The sequence below is a fragment of the Bos indicus genome, chromosome 1, assembly GCF_029378745.1.
Source record: "Bos indicus isolate NIAB-ARS_2022 breed Sahiwal x Tharparkar chromosome 1, NIAB-ARS_B.indTharparkar_mat_pri_1.0, whole genome shotgun sequence".
Taxonomy (NCBI): Eukaryota; Metazoa; Chordata; class Mammalia; order Artiodactyla; family Bovidae; genus Bos; species Bos indicus.
This window is the reverse complement of record NC_091760.1, coordinates 59055296-59074570: the sequence shown is the minus strand read 5'-3', so window position 1 is coordinate 59074570 and position 19275 is coordinate 59055296. Positions and strand designations below refer to the sequence as shown.

General features: G+C 38.6%; 1 protein-coding gene across 4 annotated transcripts in view; it reads left to right on the top strand.

Annotated features, from left to right (window-relative positions):
• USF3 (upstream transcription factor family member 3) overlaps positions 1-19275 on the top strand; it is a 104240-nt gene that overhangs the window by 17508 nt on the left and 67457 nt on the right. For 2 of the 4 annotated variants that reach the window (XM_070788172.1, XM_070788160.1), the window contains exons 2-5: positions 5844-5959; positions 8898-8962; positions 10271-10299; positions 12687-12769. In XM_070788172.1, the coding sequence (XP_070644273.1) occupies positions 8916-8962; positions 10271-10299; positions 12687-12769 (159 nt within the window). In that variant the 5' untranslated portion in view covers positions 5844-5959; positions 8898-8915. Of the gene's footprint in view, positions 1-5843; positions 5969-8897; positions 8963-10270; positions 10300-12686; positions 12770-19275 lie in introns of all 4 variants that reach the window. The other 2 variants (XM_070788164.1, XM_070788169.1) reach the window with 2 other exon arrangements.

Here is a 19275-nt window from a genome sequence, read left to right as displayed (position 1 = left end):
AAATGAACTTCCCTCATAGATCAGTTGGTAAAGAATCTGCCTGCAATGCAGGAGACCTGGGTTCTCTTCCTGGGTCTGGAAGATCCCCTGGAGAAGGAAATGGCAATCCACTTCAGTATTCTTGCTTGGTAAATCCCGTGGACAGAGGAGCCTGGTGGGCTACAGTCCACGGGGCCGCAAGAGTAGGACACGATTTAGCGACTAAACCACAATCACCAAGGTGTACAACATAGTGCTTTGATATTTGTATACATCGTGAAACGACTATCACAATCAAGCTAATTAACACATCTATCACCTCACATAGTTACTTTTTGTGGTGAGAACAATTAAGGTTTCTCTATTAGCAAATTTCAAATATACAGTACTTTATATTAACTACAGTCACTGTGCTGTACATTAGGTCTTCAGAACTTTTCATCTTTTAACTGCATGTTTGTACCCTTTCACCATTTTCCCCTAGCCCCTACCCCTGGTAACAAGAGTTTTACCCTCTCTTATTATGAGTTTGACCTTTTTAGTTTCCACCTAAAAGTGAGATCAGTATCAATAATCTCAGAAATATCAATAATCTCACATATGCAGATGACACCACCCTTACAGCAGAAAGCGAAGAAGAACTGAAGAGCCTCTTGATGAAAGTGAAAAAGGAGAGGGAAAATGTTAGCTTAAAGCTCAGCATTCAGAAAACAAAGATCATGGCGTCCAGTCCCATCACTTCATGGCAAATAGATGGAGAAGCAGTGGAAACAGTGGCAGATTTTATATCTTTGGGCTCCAAAATTACTGCAGATAGTGACTGCAGCCATGAAATTAAAAGACGCTTACTCCTTGGAAGAAAAGTTATGACCAACCTAGACAGCATATTAAAAACAAGAGACATTACTTTGTCGACAAAGGTCCATCTAGTCAAGGCTATGGTTTTTCCAGTGGTCATGTATGGATGTGAAAGTTGGACTATAAAGAAAGCTGAGCGCTGAAGAATTGATGCTTTTGAACTGTGGTGTTGGAGAAGACTCTTGAGAGTCCCTTGGACTGCAAGGAGAGCCAGCCAGTCCATCCTAAAGGAAATCAGTCCTGAATATTCATTGGAAGGACTGATGCTGAAGCTGAAACTCCAATACTTTGGTCACCTCATGCAAAGAGCTGATTCACTTGAAAAGACCCTGATGCTGGGAAAGATTGAAGGTGGGAGGAGAAGGAGATGACAGAGGATGAGATGGTTGGATGGCGTCACTGACTCAATGGACATGAGTTTGAGGGGACTCCGGGAGTTGGTGATGGACAGGGAGGCCTGGTGTGCTGCAGTCCATGGGGTCTCAAAGAGTCAGACATGACTGAGCGACTGAACTGAGATCACTCTGTGTTTGCCTGTGTCTGGCTTATTTCATTTAGCATATTGGCCTTCAGACTGATCCATGTTGTTACAAGTATCAGGATTTCCTTTTTTTTTAAGGCCAATTAACGTGTGTTTGTGGGAGGGGCTTTCCATATAGATGTGTGTGTCAGGCTTTCCTTATAGATGTGTGTGTCAGGCTTTCCTTATGTGTGTGTGTGTGTGTGTGTGTGTGTGTGTGTGTGTGTGTCGGGCTTACCAGGTGGCACCGTGGTAAAGAACCTACCTGCCAATGCTGCTGCTGCTGCTGCTGCTGCTAAGTCGCTTCAGTCATGTCCAACTCTGTGCGACCCCATAGACGGCAGCCCACCAGGCTCCCCCATCCCTGGGATTCTCCAGGCAAGAACACTGGAGTGGGTTGCCATTTCCTTCTCCAAAGCATGAAAGTGAAAAGTAAAAGTGAAGTCGCTCAGTCGTGCCCGACTCTTAGCGACCCCATGGACTGCAGCCTACCAGGCTCCTCCGTCCGTGGGATTTTCCAGGCAAGAGTACTGGAGTGGGGTGCCATTGCCTTCTCCAACCTGCCAATGCAGGAGATGCAAATGATAAGATTTAGATCCCTGTGTTGGGAAGGTGACAAGATTTAGAACCCTGGGTTGGGAAGATTCCCTGGAATAGGTAATAGCAATCAACCCATTCCAGTATTCTTGCCTGGAAAATTCCATGGACAGAAGACCCTGGTGGGCTATAGTCTTGAGGTGTTGCAGAGAGTCAGACATGACCGAGCATGAGCATATATATATCACATATGATATATGAAATAATACATTCATATAGTACAGTATTTTCTGTACCCATTCACCTGTCAGTGGGCACGTAGGTTGTTTCCGTATCTTTGCTACTGTGAATGATGTTGCAGTAAATTAGAGTATAGATATTTCTTCGAGATAGTGACTTATTTCCTTTGGATATACATTGAGAAGTGTGATTGCTGGAACATATGGTAGTTCTATTTTTAATTTTTTGAGGAACCTCTGTGCTGTTTTCCATAATGGCTGTACCAATTTATGTTTTCACCAATGGTGTCCAAGGATTCCCTTTTCTCACATGCTTGCCAAACCTTATCTTTTGACTTTTGATAACAGCCATTCTAACAGGTGTGAAGTAATACATCTTTGTGGTTTTGATTTGCATGTACCTGATGATTAATGATGTTGAGCATCTTTTCATACACTTATTGGTCATCTGTATGTCTTCTTTGGAATATATATCTTCTTCCTTGAATATAAATATATTTTTAAAAGAAACTTCAGGGGATTAAGTGGCAGTGACCTTGAAAGAGCCTTTTGAGATGCTGGTAATGTTCTATATATTGATCTAAGTGGTGGTTATATGGTTGTATCCTTATATAAAAATACATGAGGGATTTCCTGGTGGTCTAGTGCTTAGGATTCTGGGCTTTTGCTGCTGTGGCCTGGATTCAGTCCCTGGTTGGGAAACTGAGATCCTGCAAGCCACACAGCACAGTCAAAAAAAAAAAAGAGAGAGAGAAAATAAATAATAGGTGATTAGGGTGAACTTAAATTAGTGACTTATTGTATGTAAGTTATATATCAATAAAAAAGAAAAAAATCCTAACTGCGTTGTCCTTTTTTCCATTTTACTGTAGACTAGGGGACTTCATTTTACTTCATATCAGGGCTAGGCTAGTTTCTGTGGATTGCTCTTCAAGAACCACTGATCTTAAGATACAATCTGAACACATTCATTAGGTGTAAAATATTCCTTTATAGTCTGGTCCAGGTTCCCTTTCTGCCCCCCACCCCCCACAGTAGAATTCTCAGATCTCTGTGGTGAAAAAAAAAATGAGAACACTGGTTGCCTCTGTGGGAGTAGGGGAAGGGATTGGCAGGAAGGGTCATGAGAGAACTGTCTCTGATGATAATAATGCTCTGCGCCTAGATAGGGTTTGTGTCACACAGGTATATGCATTTGTCAAAACTCACTGATTGTTATACTAAAATTTGTGCATTTTACTAATATGTAAGCTTTTCTTCTTGGGGAAAAAAGTTACCTCATGGGGAAAAGAGATATGATTTGGGGACTTCCCTGGTGGCCCAGTGGTTAGAACTTCGCCTTCCAGTGCCGGGAGTGCAGGTTCAGCTCCTGATCAGCGAGGTGAGATCCCACAAGTGTCACAGTCAAAAAACCAGAATATAAACAACAGAGGCAGTGTTGTAACCAATTCAATAAAGACTTTACAAATGGTCCACATCAAAAAAAAAAGAAAAAAGATGTGATTTTTGATGCAGGGGATCTGAAGGCCACACTTTGAGAACCACGAACTTTGACTAATTTCAGAAATAACTTTCTTACCATGAAAAACAATAATCCATAGATTACTAATGTAACATTTTGACAGTTTTCTTTAAAAATTCATGATACTTTAAGTATTTTAAAGGGTGTATTTGTATTTGGTTATATAAATATTGTATTAAAAATGCTGTTTCCTTATTAGTAGAGTAATAAGTGGACAAGGATTCATGACAATATTATATAGTTCTTTGTTCCAGTAAATGTTCTTTTTCAGTGTCAGGAATGCATTTTTAATATCAGGAGATACTGGACATGGAAGTAATTTTGCATTGAGTTAGGTTAATTGAGTTGGTTAAAATGTGCTTTGAGATGGATATTTATAGTGACATTTGGTAAGCTGGGTGATTTTGATTTGAGGCTGTATTCCTCTTTGAGTAAACTGCTGGCTTTCACCTCAGTGCAATATATTGATTGTGTCTACTTATGTGATAGGGCTCTATTGTCATTTGCTTTAAGATCCTAGATGTTTAAAAAAAAGTAACGCTTTTACTTCATGTATCTTAATTGTAACGTCAATCTGAAAAGTTTGAAAAAAGGACAACCTGAGGGGAACAACTGGAACAGTGATATTAATCACCAAATGCCAACGCATGTGGGTATGAGGCAAATCTGACCTTACTGGTTTATAGGTAAAATTATCTGGTCGACTCTCATACCACATCCCAAACAATCTCTCCTACAGTAAAGTATTGGTCAGCTCCCTGAATTTCACCAAAATAACTGCCTGTGCTTTCAAGATGTCCTGATAAGAACCACCTGGGGGCACGCATTAAATTTCAGGCTGCTACCTTGGAGATCGGAATTCCTTCTTTTGAGACAGATTCAGTGCATCTGGGATGAGCTGAGAACCTATATTTTTAAACTGTTACCTTTGGATTAATAGGAATATTTAGGAAATACTGACCCATTCCAGTGTTCTTGCCTGGAGAATCCCAGGGGTGGGAACCTGGTGGGCTTCCGTCTGTGGGGTCGCACAAAATCAGACACGACTGAAGCGACTTAGCAGCAGCAGCCGTGAAAAAGAGTTTCTTTTGTACAAAAAAAAAAAAAAAAAGAAGAAAAGAAAAAGAAAAATCACAAAGAGACCTTTTTGGAAATATAGATTCCTGGGCCCTCCTTCAGTTCAGTTCAGTCACTCAGTTGTGTCTGACTCTTTGCAGCCCCATGAACTGCAGCACACCAGGCCTCCCTGTCCATCGCCAACTCCTGGAGTTCACTCAAACTCATGTCCATTGAGTCAGTGATGCCATCCAGCCTCTGTTGTCCTCTTCTCCTCCTGCCTTCAATCTTTCCCAGCATCAGGGTCTTTTCAAATAAGTCAGTTCTTTGCATTAGGTGGCCAAAGTATTGGAGTTTCAGCTTCAGCATCAGTCCTTCCAGTGAATATTCAGAACTGATTGCCTTTAGGATGTACTGGTTAGCTCTCCTTGCAGGTTAAAGGACTCTCAAGAGTCTTCTCCCAACACCGCAGTTCAAAAGCACCAATTCTGTGGTCCTTCTTAGCACTTCTCATTTGTCTAGGATGAAGCCCCCTCTTTTTTTGGTGGGGGGGTGAGGGTGGGGAGGGCATGCTGCAGGGTTTGTGGGATCTTAGTTCCTTGAGCAGGGATTGAACCCAGGCCCACGACGAGGAAAGTCCTACCTTCTGGACAATCAGGGAATTCTCCCCATATTGACATTTTTTAAGAGCACATACAATGTGCAGATATGAGAGCTGTCTTCCTGATGCCTTTAGTGGAAGGTCCTTGAGTAAGTCTTCAGTCACTCTCACAAGAGAGAATGGGGAAGTAGGAGATTGAAGGAAAGATAATTTTAGAATTGAGGACAATTAGTGTAAAAGCTAGGCTGACAGCAAGTGACAGTAGCCATCATAAGAAAGGAGAGACTCACCTCCTGGAGCCTGTCCCATGGCTGCTGTGCTACCATTTTTGTGGGGGTGGAGCATGCATAACCCACTGGGAAGTGACTTTTGAAAGCAACTAGGTTCGTTAACTTTTAAGAGGTGGAGAGAATTCAGGATCACCCTGTAAGCCACGGAAAATCTGCCTGCCCACCCTAGGTTGCTAGTCCTCGTTTTATTCATGCTGCTAATGGAAACATATAAACATTCACTCATTTTTCTCTTGTGTAGTAAGAAGAAAACATAACTTATAGACCATCTTCTGGCAGAAGATGATAGATTTGGATCAGAAACGAGAGGCGTTGGAAGCCAGGAATCAAAAGTGAAGAGATTCTGCAAGCCCTTGGGTGAGAAAGGTGACAGGGATTGATTGATTTACTCACGTGTCCCGCATTATGTAATGTGAACTTGCTTTTAGGCTGATCTGGACTTTATAAATGTTAGGGAGAAAATGGAATAAATAAGCTGCCAGAAATAGATCTAGAGCACATGTTTCTCCTCAGGCTGATTCAGTCAGTACTTTTCTATCAGCACCTTGTCTGCATCTATTTCTACTTCTTTCCCAGGACTCTTCTCCCTCCTTTCTAGAGCTAAAGCCTTAACCAGAAATACATCATCAATATCCATTGTTGTTGTTGTTCAGTCACTAAGTCATGTCTGACTGTTTGTGACCCCATGGACTGCAGCAAGCCAGGCTTCCCTGTCCTTCACTGTCTCCTGGAGTTTGCTCAAACTCATGTCCATCGACTCCATGATGCTATCTGAACATCTCATCCTCTGTTGTCCCCTTCTCCTCTTGCCCTCAACCTTTCCCAGCATCAGGGCCTTTTCCAGTGAATCAGCTTTTCACATCATGTGGCCAAAATATTGGAGCTTCAGCATCAGTCCTTTCAATGAACATTCAGGGTTGATTTCTTTTAGGCTTGACTGGTTTGATCCCCTTGCTGTCCAAGAGACTCTCAAGAATCTTCTCCAGGACACAATTTGGAAGCATTAGTTATTTGACTTTCAGCCTTCTTTATGGTCCAACTCTCACATCTGTACATGACTACTGGAAAAACCGTAGCTTTGACTAAACAGACTTTTCTCGGCAAAGTGATATCTCTGCTTTTAAATACACTGTCTAGGTTTGTCATAGCTTTTCTTCCAAGGAGCAAGCATCTTTTCATTTCAAGGCTGCAGTCACCATCTACAGTGATTTTGGAGCCCAAGAAAATAAAGTCTGTCACTGTTTCCACTTTTCCCCATGTATTTGCCATGCAATGATGGGACTGGATGCCATGATCTTAGTTTTCTGTATGTTGAGTTTTAAGCCAGCTTTTTCACTCTCCTCTTTTACCCCCATCAAGAGGTTCTTTAGGTCCTCTTTGCTATCTGCAATTAGAGTCATATCATCTGCATATGTGAGGTTATTGATATTTCTCCCAGCAGTCTTAATTCTAGCTTGTGATTCATTAGCCTGGCATTTTGCATGATGTACTCTGCGTAGAAGTTAAATAAGTAGGGTGAAAATATACAGCCTTGTCGTACTGTTTTCCCAGTTTGAACCGGTTGTTCCATATAAGGTTCTAACTGTTGCTTCTTGGTTCATGTATAACTTACTCAGGAGATAGGTAAAGTGGTCTGGCATTCCTATCTCTTTAAGAATTTTCTACAGTTTGTTGTGATCCACACAGTCAAGGGCTTTTGCATAGTCAATGAAGCAGAAGTAGATGTTTTTCTGGAATTCTCTTGCTTTTTCTATGATTCATCTGATGTTAGCAATTTGATCTCTGGTTCCCCTGCCTTTTCTAAATTCAGTTTGTGCATCTGGAAGCTCTTGGTTCACACACTGCTGAAGCCTAACTTGAAGTATTTTGAGCATTACCTTGCTAGCATGTGAAATGAGCGCAGTTGTACAGTAGTTTGAACATTGTTTGGCATTGCCCTTTTTTGGGATTGGAATGAAAGCTGAACCTTTTCCAGTTCTGTGGCCATTGCTGAGTTTTCCAAATTTGCTGGCATATTGAGTGCAATACTTTAACAGCATCATCTTTTAGGATTTGAAATACCTCAGCTGGAATTCTATCACCTCTGCTAGCTTCGTTCATAGTAATGCTTCCTAAGGCCCACTTGACTTCACACTCCAGGATGTCTGGCTCTAGGTGAGTGACCACATCATTGTGGTTGTCCAGGTCATTTATATCTGTGGCTGACATTGATTAAATCCTAACTACAACTAGGCACCATGCTGTTGTCCTTTCCTTATATTATTTCATCTTTTCTTTCTTGAAACAACCTAGTGATCTTGATACTGTGATTATGATCCACTTTCTAGATGAAATGTCTGAGTTTCCAAGAGGTTACACAACTTGCCCAGGACCTCACAACCAGGAAATGGCAGAACTAGATTGTAAACCCACACTGACTCCAATTTCTGCCTTCAGAGAGAAAATGGGACACTGCACCTGCAGCCTCTTGTAGTGCATCAGAACAGTAGCCCAGCTTGACAGGCCTCTTCTGAAAGATTGCCAATCCCTGGGATTTAGAGGCATTAAAGTTACTGCAAAATTCTTGAAAATCAGAAGAGAGAGGGAAATCACTTATAATATTCCTGGGCTTATATAACTGTGTTTAATATTGTAATATATTTGCTTTCAGGCTTTTTGAGTGTATTTCCATATAATATATGTATTCTTTAGTATCATAGTATTTTAAGTATTAATAGAATTTTCATACTCAAACTCAGATTTTAATGATTCTCAAGTGATAGTGTTTAAAACTTCTAGCAGTTTGAAATGAAAGAAGCCCAGCAAATGAGTAAATGAATGGATGTTGCTTCCATATGTGGGATAGCATATATTGTGCACTTGTCACTTTTGGTTTTTCTGCATTCAGAGAGAATGGCCATTGATTTCAATTTTGTATCATGAGCAAAGAACATATTCTCCCAACTCAAGTATGTTTTACCTGTCTTTCCAGATCTTGCTCAAATCTGTACCCCTTTTAGGCTTTTCTTGATTTCCAAATCTGTAATGATCTTTCTCTTCTCCAGTGTTCTCAAGCACTTCCTGGCTATATCTCACATTTGACATTCACCATGTTCTCTACCTGCTGGTTATAATATTTTTTGTCCTATCTTCTTATACTTTTTTTCCTGTCCACAATACCTAATCCAGTGCTTTTTCATGATGTCATTTTTATTTTTTTAGCATCTTGGTATTCAAACCAAATTGCTATTAATCAGTTTCTCCCAGATACTAGAATGCCTTTAGACTGTCTGACATGTCTTTTCATGCCTTGTAGGTTCCTATCACTGTAACCATGCCAGAAATGACAGAGAATGAGACTCCTACAAAAAAGCAGCACAGGTATGAAGCCACAGTCCAAAAATAATAGAGTTTTGGCAGATAAGCAGAATTGGTCCCCACTTTTTGAAATAGGTAGTCCTTTAGGGAACTTTAATTTGGATGTCTAGAAAACCATTACTCTTCAAAAATAGCTGTGGATAAATATAAATAGATATATAGAAAGGGGTATATAGTTAAAATTTACCTGTCCTTTGAATTCTGCTAGCAGTATAAGTGGTAAAATGACTATCAGTAGTTAAAACAGTGTAATACCTAAATATACGCTAAATGTTTGTTTCTTCTGAGATTTTTACTTGCATTCAGTATTAGTCTTCGTGGTGGACGCAAAGCTCACTTAGACTGAAGTCAGTTTGAATAGACATTTTGTGACGTTACAAACCATTAATGCCATTATGCACATCAATATAACATTAGTTCTGGTTCCTTGTATAATACCTCCTTCAGAATTTCCGTCATTTTGGGCATGTTTCTGCTTAGAATTGCATGACCAGTGGTTCCATTATTAAATATTACAATCATTGTTAGAGATTGGATAGCTATTAGAGAATGCTTATGTATTGAATAATGGTGTATATGGGAAAATTGGTGATTTTAGTAGATCACCTTTTGAGAAAAATGTAAGAATTTGGATAACCTAATTTACATAAATGCAAGAGATGTCTCAGATGCCAGTTGTTAGTGCCTGCCACACTTCCCTCCCTGGGGTCACAAGGCTCCTCTTTACTGTTTGTCTTCTTTACACAGTCACCTCTGCCCTTAGCCAGTGCCAGAGCAAACACTGGAAATCAGCTACAGTTGACCCTTGAACACAGTGGTGGTTAGGGTATAGCCAGACCTCTTATTCACAGTTCCTCCATATCCACGGTTCCATGTCCTTGGATTCAACCAACTCTGGTTCCTATGGACTATAGAATTCACTATTGAAGAAAATCTCTGTATAAGTGAACAAGTCCCAGATCGTGTTGTTTAAGGGTCAACAGTACTTGGCATATCACTTTAGGAGTTGACTAGCTCCTTAATTAAATTTTTCAAATAGGTCAGTTTTCAATGACTGATTTGACTTTGGGGTAAGAGAAAATAGAGAATAGTAGTTACTTTCAGTAGTTGTGAATTCTGAATTTATACTGATGTATCTGCAATCAGGTTTTTATACCATAATCTATTATTGAGAAAATTATCTTTAAAATGGCTTCTTATTGATATAACAAATACAAATTTTCATCAAATTATTTTTTATGGTTCTCAAAATATAAAGTAAAATGTTTTCCTATTATTTTCATGTTCTTATTATCTATATTTTTGTTTCAGAAAGAAAAACCGGGAGACACACAATGCAGGTAGAAACAATACTTGAAAATTTACTTGTTGGCATTTTTTGTATTCAAAATGAAATTATACTATAGCTGATTGTGTTTTCATGTTATGAGTACAGAATCATTATTCATTACATTCTAGGAAAGTGTTCTTTTATTGTTTGGGGTTTTGTTTTTCATTTTTTAAAATTGAAGTAAAGTTGATGTGCAATATTATATAAATTACAAGTGTATGACATAGTGACTCACAATTTTTAAAAGTTATACTCCAAGTATAGTCATTATAAAGTATTGGCTGTATTCCCTATGTTGTACCATATAGCTTATTTATTTTATATGTAATGATTTGTGCTGTATTGTTTTTAGTTGACAAAGTACTCCCTAAGTCTTTGAAGTATATAAATAAAAGTCTATGAAGACTTATAGTCTATTTAGCTAATTTAAGGATTAGTATACCGCTGGAGCTAGTGTTTTAAGTGATTTCACCCGCTGAGGAATTCCAGGTATACTCCTTATGGAAAGAGTGAAGAGTATGTGTCTGCAGAAATTTTAGAGGAGGCTAGCTGCCTACAGGAGTTGGGAAGAAATGGCTGTAGATTTTAAAGGTACTTGAAATGTGACCAGTTTTAAATTAAGCTGTGGAATCCTCAATTATAAGAAGAAATATAGAAAAAAAAACCTTTGCTTTTATCTTAAATATCAGAATTACAGGCCATAGCCAGGTAAACATTTATAGAAGTAATTGTGCATACATTGACAATTTGATATATTGTTTAACATTTTATTTTCCATCAGGGACTGTAGTCAGATGTAAAAATATATATTTAATTGTTTCTTTTACTCTATAAATAATATCTCCCTTTCCCTAAGGAAAGGAACCTGGGGAAACTTTATCTATGGAAAGAAGTGTTGAGCACTGACGGGACACTGCTGTTCCCCAGAACGGGAGTTCCCTGCATGTGAATTCCCTTTTGTCACTGTCGATAGAGTCTTAATGTTATTTTTGTTGTTGTTTTGTCTACACACATTAGAAAATATGTGCTTAGATAACAACAAATATTATTGTTAGAGCATTCAGAAGAATGGTGAGCTCTATTTTATTGCTCTGTGTGAGTTTTTTGTCCTATCAGCACATCTAAATTTTTTTTTTGCCTTATGAGCTAAATCTTTTTATTGGAATTAAATGTCACATGGGACAATAAGTATGTCCTGATAGTAATTTATTGAGAAAGTAAATCACTGTCATTGAGAGGGTGTTCTCACTGCTAGATTATGAGGCGAAAAATATATATTTGTGAAATAAGAACTACTTATGCTATATCTGAAAGGTCATCTTCTTAGAAGCACTGAAATCCTTCGTTAAAAGGAAGATTTTATAAAATTAACAAAATAGAAACCAATTTTTCTGTTTGCAGTATCTTACAGAAACTACTTAGATCATGTCTTGTATTTTCTTGCTCTTTCATACAGCTTTTCAAGTTGTAGCATGCACGCCTGGGACATTTCTCACAGGCTGTCAGTTGTCTAGCTCCTTAGATGGGGCACAGCACAGACACATAGAGAAAATAAGCCACTGCCTTTTCTCATCTATTTAAGTCACAACTAATAGCTATTTCTACTCCAAAAATGCCTTCTAGTCAGCCTAAAAGGTGTTTTAAGGTTCTTTAATATGCCTGGAAATGTCTAATTTGCTGTTTGCTATAAAGCAGCAGCTTTCTAGTAACATAACTAGTAGTAGGTTCTTGAAATTTAGTTATCATTAAAATCTCTAATAATTACTTGAAATATAATAATGACCTAAGAGTAGTACCGGAGAAGGCAATGGCACCCCACTCCAGTACTCTTGCCTAGAAAATCCCATGGACGGAGGAGCCTGGTGGGCTGCAGTCCATGGGATCACTAAGAGTCGGACACGGCTGAGCGACTTCACTTTCACTTTTCACTTTCATGCGTTGGAGAAGGAAATGGCGACCCACTCCAGTGTTCTTGCCTGGAGAATCCCAGGGACGGGGGAGCCTGGTGGGCTGCGTCTATGGGGTCGCACAGAGTCAGACACGACTGAAGCGACTTAGCAGCAGCAGCAAGAGTAATACAGTATTAGTAATTTGTTTTTGTAATTTGAATTTAATTATAACAGATCCCTTTATTTAAAATCCAAATATAAGGTGATTAAAGGTGGAGAAAGCTCTTGGGGAGGTGGGGGAGAGGAAAAAAGAAAAAAAAGTATGGCTTGTATTGATTTTCATAACACTAAACTTAAGAATATGACATTCTTAGAAATCTTCTTATGGTTATTTGTATTCAGTAGACAGTTGGTTAAGACTTTCTTTGAGATTTCTTTACCTTTGGAGAATGAGGCACTTTGGCAGCAGTAGTGCAAGGTTTGATAAATGAATTTTTTCTCTATCTAGTGGAGAGGCATAGAAAGAAGAAAATCAATGCTGGGATAAACAGAATAGGAGAGCTGATCCCATGCTCTCCTGCACTGAAACAGGTAAGAAATCCTCTTATACTTTAACCAATTGCTTGTGATCAGATAATTCCCTAAGTTGTTTCTGTGTGCAGAATGATAATTTTTGTTCCCTGTCAAAAAATGTTTTTTTAGAGTTAATAATTGCCTCATTATTTTTCATTTGCTCAATTTTTTTATGTACATATTTCTAAATTCTTTCCACACCTCCCAGCAGTCTCTTACTATAATTTCTGCATGGTCAAATTGCCATGAAATTTCATTTTCCCTATTTTTCCTTTGAGACTTTACTTCTGGAACCCTCTACCCTTCTTTTTCAGTCTCAATTAGTTGGTCTCTTTGAAATCTTCTGCTTTTTGTTTTTGGCCAGGCGGCATGTGGGATCTTAGTTCCCTGACCAGGGACAGAACCCACACCCTCTGTAGTGGAAGCACAGTCTTAGCCACTGGATCACAGAGGAAGTCCTCAACTCTTCTGTTTTTAATTTCAGCTCTCATATTTTTAATTTCCACGTCTTTTTTCCTTATTGTCTCTTTTCCTTTTATATTTTTATGATGATGCAGTATTATCTCATCTTTGAGAATAATATATAGGGTTTTGGTTTTTAAAAATGTTTCTCCTTTGTTTTGATGTTTTGTCTTTCTTTTTGGAGACATCCCTTAAATGTTTAATGACACCTCAGCTGTTTTTTTCATATTTGAGAAGGAGGCATTAAAAACTGATTGAACAGGCTTATCTTTTGGTGGTCCTAATGGTTTAGTGATTGATGATCTAGTGTTGCTGTAGTTGTTGTTATTGAATGGAAACATGCCAACATTTGTAGATTTTCTTCTTTTGGAATTAGCTATTAATTTTTAGTTTCTGGAGAAAGATCCTGCACCACCCTACCTAGTAGTGGGGATGATGGGAAGAGGACTAGCTCATTGCCATTGTTCTGGGAGCTGGGGCAGGGAACGGGTGCTGGAGAATCTCATGCTTTAGGAAGCATTGTTTTACTTCCCCACCCACCATGTTTTCGCTTAGGAGCCTCATCTTATCCACTTCTGTGCCATGAAAGTATCTCTGAGGCTGAAATCCTTGGGTTCAAATTTCACAGCAAAGAAACTTGTCTCCTGTGGTTGGGGAGGAGTGGAAGTCATCCAGTTGCACAGGGTGTGTGTGGGGACTGGTTCTTATTACAAAAGAAGAACCTTTCTACCAGTCCCCTCATTTTTAACTCCGTGCCTCACCCCACCTTCCATGGTCACTGGAGCTTCCCAGTCCCAAACCATCCCAGACGTTTGTTGGGGAGGGCCAGATCAATTTGTTCACTTCTCAACACTGTTTCCCTCAGCAAGTTCTTATAATTCAGTTTCTTCTCATTCTTCCCTGCAAGGTGGTACCCAGTCTTGCCTAAACGTGTTTTTCAGTCTTCTTAAAAATATACTTTTTGTTTCCTTAACACAAAAGCAAACGTAGGGGCTGGCACTGTGTCTCCTGATTGCTTTTCTTTCCCCATATCTCAGTGTATAGTAACTGCTCAGTAAGCTTTGTTATTTGCCTAGTGAAATATTCCTCCTCTTGGCTTCTATTCCTATAAGTTTCTCTGAAAGGAAACCATAATCATTTCTTTCTTGGTGTCCTGGAGTGTGCAATGGAGGTCAGTATTGGTTTCTAGAAGTTGAATAAATTTAGACTTTTGCCTCATGTCCCCAGCCCCTGTCTGCAGTAGAGAACAGCAGGTGGGCATTATCAATTGCTTTTGTCTAAATTTTTGCTTTAAGAAAGGACATTATCTTAGTTTTAGTTTGATGTAGTCCACTTTGTTTATTTTTGCTATTGGTTCCCTTGCTTTAGGAGACAGATACAAAGAAATATTGCTACAATTTATGTCAAAGAATGTTCTGCCTGTGTTTTCTTCCAGGAGTGTTATGGTTTCCAGTCTTACATTTAAGTCTTTAATCCATTTTCAGTTTATTTTGTGTATGGCGTGAGAAAATTTCCAATTTTATTCTTTTGTGTGTAGCTGTCCAGTTTTCCCATGTACTGAAGAGATTGTCTTTTTTCCTCAAAGTATTCTTGGCTCCTTTGTCATAGATTAATTGACCATGAATGGATAGGTTTATTTCTGGGCTCTCTATTCTGTTCTTTGCTCTGTGTGTGTGTTAGGACAGTACCATGTTGTTTTGATTACTGCAGCTTTGTAATATAATTTGAAATAAAAGGAGCATGATACCTCCAACTTTGTTCTTTTTCAAGATTGTTTCCATACAAATATTGAAATTATTTGTTCTAGTTCTGTGAAAAATGCCATTGGTATTTTGATTTTGCATTGAATCTGTAGATTGCCTTGGGTAGTATGCTCATTTTAACAATATTAATCCTTTCAAACCATGAGTGCAGAAATTACTGGCCAATATCACTGATGAATGTAGATGCAAAAATTCTCAACAAAATGTGTGCAAGTCAAATTCAAAAGTACATTAAAAAATCATAAATAATGATCAAGAAGGGTTTATCCCTGTGATGCAAGAATGGTTCACTCTCTGCAGAGCAATCAATGTTTTATACCATATTAATAAAATGAAAAATAAAAATCATATGATCATCTCAATAGATGCAGGAAAAAGCTTTTGACAAAATTCAATATCCATTTATGATAAAAGCTCCCAACAAAGTGGGTATAGAGAAAACATACCTCAACATAATAAAGCCATATATGACAAGCCCACAGCTAACATACCCAGTGGTAAAAAGCTGCAAGCATTTCTTCAGGACAAGAATGCCCACTCTTGCCACTTTTACTCATCATAGTATTAGAAGAGCTAGTCACACCCCAGTATTCATTGCAATACTATTTACAATAGCCAGGACATAGAAGCAACCTAGATGCCCATCAACAGATGAATGGGTGTATATAGGTGGAATATTACTCAGCCATAAAAAAGGAATGAATTTAAGTCAGTTCTAGTGAGGTGGATGAACCTAGAGCCTGTTATACAGAGTGAAGTAAGTCAGAAAGAGAAAAACAAATATCATATATTAATGCATATAAATGGGATCTAGGAAAATGATACTGATGAACATATTTGCAGGGCAGGAATAGGGATGCAGACATCGAGAACTTGGGGACACATGGGGGAAGAGGAGGGTGGGATGAATTCAGAGAGTAGCATTGAAGCATTTCCATTACCATATGTAAAATAGTGGGAAGTTGCTTTATAACATGGGAAGCTCAACCTGGTGCTCTGTGACAACCTAGAGGGGTCGGATGGGATGGAGGGGTGTGAGGGAGGTTCAAGAAGGAGAGGACATATGTATACTTATGGCTGACTCATGTTGTATGGCAGAAACCAACACAACATTGTAAAGTAATTATCTTCCAATAGAAAAAAGTGCTAGCCACAGAAATCAGATAAGAAAAACAAAGAAAATGAATCTAAATTGGAAAGAAAGAAGTAAACTATTACTCTTTGCAGATGACATGGTATTCTTCATAGAAAATCCTAATGATGCCACCAGGAAACTACTAGAACTCATGAATGAATTTAGTAAAGTTGTATGATACATTTACAGGATACAAAATTAACATACAGAAATCTGTTGTGTTTCTATACACTAAGATCAAGCTATCTGAAAAAGAAATTAAGAAAACAGTCCCATTTACAGTTGCATCAAAAGCTATACAATACCAAGGAATAAATCTAACTAAGGAGGTAAAAACCTGTACTTGGAAAACTATAAGACACAGGTGGAAAAAATTAAAGATGACACAAACAAATGGAAAGATATACCATGCTGAAGGATTTGAAGAATTAATATTGTTAAAATGACCATAATATCCAAAGTATGTTTTTAAAAATTAAAACATGCTTAAAAATCTTTTTATTGAAGTATGAAGTGAAAGTCGCTCAGTCGTGTCCGACTCTTTGCGACACCATGGACTATACAGTCCATGGAGTTCTCCAGGCCAGAATACTAGAGTGGGTTGCCTTCTCCAAGGGATCTTCCCAACCAGGGATTGAACCCAGGTCTCCCGCATTGCAGGCGGATTCTTTACCAGCTGAGCCACAAGGGAAGACCAAGTATACTGGAGTGGGTAAGCTACCCTTTCTCCAGCGGATCTTCCCAACCCAGGAATCAAACCAGGGTTTCCTGCATTGCAGGCGGATTCTTTATCACCTGAGCTATCAGGGAAGTATTATTGAAGTATAGTTGGTTTATAATATTGTGCCAATCTCTGTTGTATGGCAAAATGATTCAGTTATATGCATATATATATATTTCTTTTTTAAAAATTCATTTCCACTATGGTTTATCCCAGGGATATCCCTGTGCTATACAGTGGGACCTTGTTTATGCGTTCTAAATATAATAGTTTGTATCTACAACCCCAGACTTCCAGTCCATCCCTTTCCCTCCCTATCTCCGCCTTGGCAACCGTAAGTCTCACCTCAATGTCTGTGAGTCTCTTTCTGTTTTGTGGACAGGTTCATTTGTGCTGTGTTTTAGATTCCACATGTAAGTGATATCATATGGTATTTGTCTGTCTCTTTCTGACTTACTTCACTTAGTATGATAATCTCTAGTTGTACCCATGTAACATACTGTTTATAGTATCCTTCTATTTGAATTTTTAAGAAGATATGTGTGTGTACATATACATATATATAACATATACATATATATATAACATATACATATATATAACATACATGTATTGGCGTGTAATATTTCTGGAAAGATACATAAGTAACTTGGTTGACTCTGGAAAGGGCTTTAGAGGGCTAAAGTCAAAAGGAATGTGCTTTTCATTTTATATCTCTTATTTACATTTTTTGCGGTATGTATATATTATGTTTTCCATTTTAAAAATTTGAATAAAGAGTACAGGGACTTTGATGTAAAATACAACCTTTCTGTAAAAGCTTAGGAATGGAAGATACTAGGAGCATGGCACCAAAACTCAACCAAGTGCCATTGTTATCTCAACCTACTTTTTAGAGTAGTTTGTAGTTGTGGTTGACAGAGTAAAGGCTCACATTAAAATCTGAAGTTTTTGCACGGTCTTAAAGGCCCTCTCTGGCCGTCTCCTCCCACTGTTTCCCTGTATACTTGCCTTTTGTCTCATTCATCTCATTTGTCTCATTCTGTTCCTCCAACACGCCAAACTCAACCCTGCCTGTGGGCCTTAGTCCTTGCCAGTCCTGCTGCTTGAGCCTTCTTTCTCCAGATGTCCACAGGGCATGCTTTCTTACACTCCTTTCAAATTTTTGCTTAGACATCACCTCACAGAGAGCCTTCCTCAGCCTCCCTTTATGAAATATATTGTAGCAGAATGTCTAAGTCAGTTTGGATTGTTCTAAGAACATTACTGTAGACTGAGTGACTTAAACAACAGGAATGTATTTCTTATAATTAAGGAGGCTGGGAGTCCCAGATCAAGATGGCAGCTGGTTTGGTTCCTGATGTGGGCTTTCTTCCTGGTTGTGTCCTCACATGGCAGAGACAGTGATCACCTCTCTCATGTTTATTCTTCTAAGGGCAGTGATCTCATCCATGAGAATAGACCCTCATGACCTAATTATCTTCCAAAGGCCCCGTCATTTCAGGGATTAGGGCCTCAACATGAATTATGGGGGGACACAAACATTCAGTCCACAGTACAGAGTAACCTCTGCCATCTCTGTGATTTCTTCCTTACCCTTCTTTACTATTACTTTTTTTTAATATCTTAGTCAATTGTACCTCAATAGAGTTTAAAAAAATAAGGAATAACAACATAGTTCTTCTAATGAGTCCAAGAAATAATGCATTTGAAGTACTTAACATAGGACCAGACATATAGTAGCTACAAGTACCTAACACGAAGCACTTTTCTCTATACCCCATCGGGTTCTAAGAGTCTCTCTGTATAAAGCCTTTAACCTTACCACACCTTCAAAGTAGACACTTTGATTATCCCCATTTTACAAATGAACTGAGGTTTAGAAAGACTAAGTTACTTTCCCACGTTACAGAAATGCTAAGTGGAGGAGCTAAATATTCTAGTAAGAGAGGAACAATTGCTGCAGTTTACCCAAGGAAATACAGAATTCTGGAACAGAGAGGCCCATGAAAGAGTTCCTGGAGAAAGATGCATCTAAACTCAAACTGCAGCCTGGAGGGAGGTGACTTGATTAAGAGAGTAAAAGACGCTGCTTTATTTTTCTTCATAACACTTGTCACCACCTGATTTTATTTGTAAATATAAATATTTTTATATAATAATTCCTCATAAACAAGTAATATTCCTCAAGGTCAAGAACTTTGTCCTTTTTATTACGTCCCCAGCACCTAGAACAGAGCCTCAATAAATACTTAATAAATAAAAGGTAAATAGTAGAAGTTTTTGAATACAGTGCCAGTTTTAAATTGTGAACTGCCTTATGATCCAGCAATCCCACTGCTGGGCATACACACTGAGGAAACCAGAAGGGAAGGAGACACGTGTACCCCAATGTTCATTGCAGCACTGTTTATAATAGCCAGGACATGGAAGCAACCTAGAT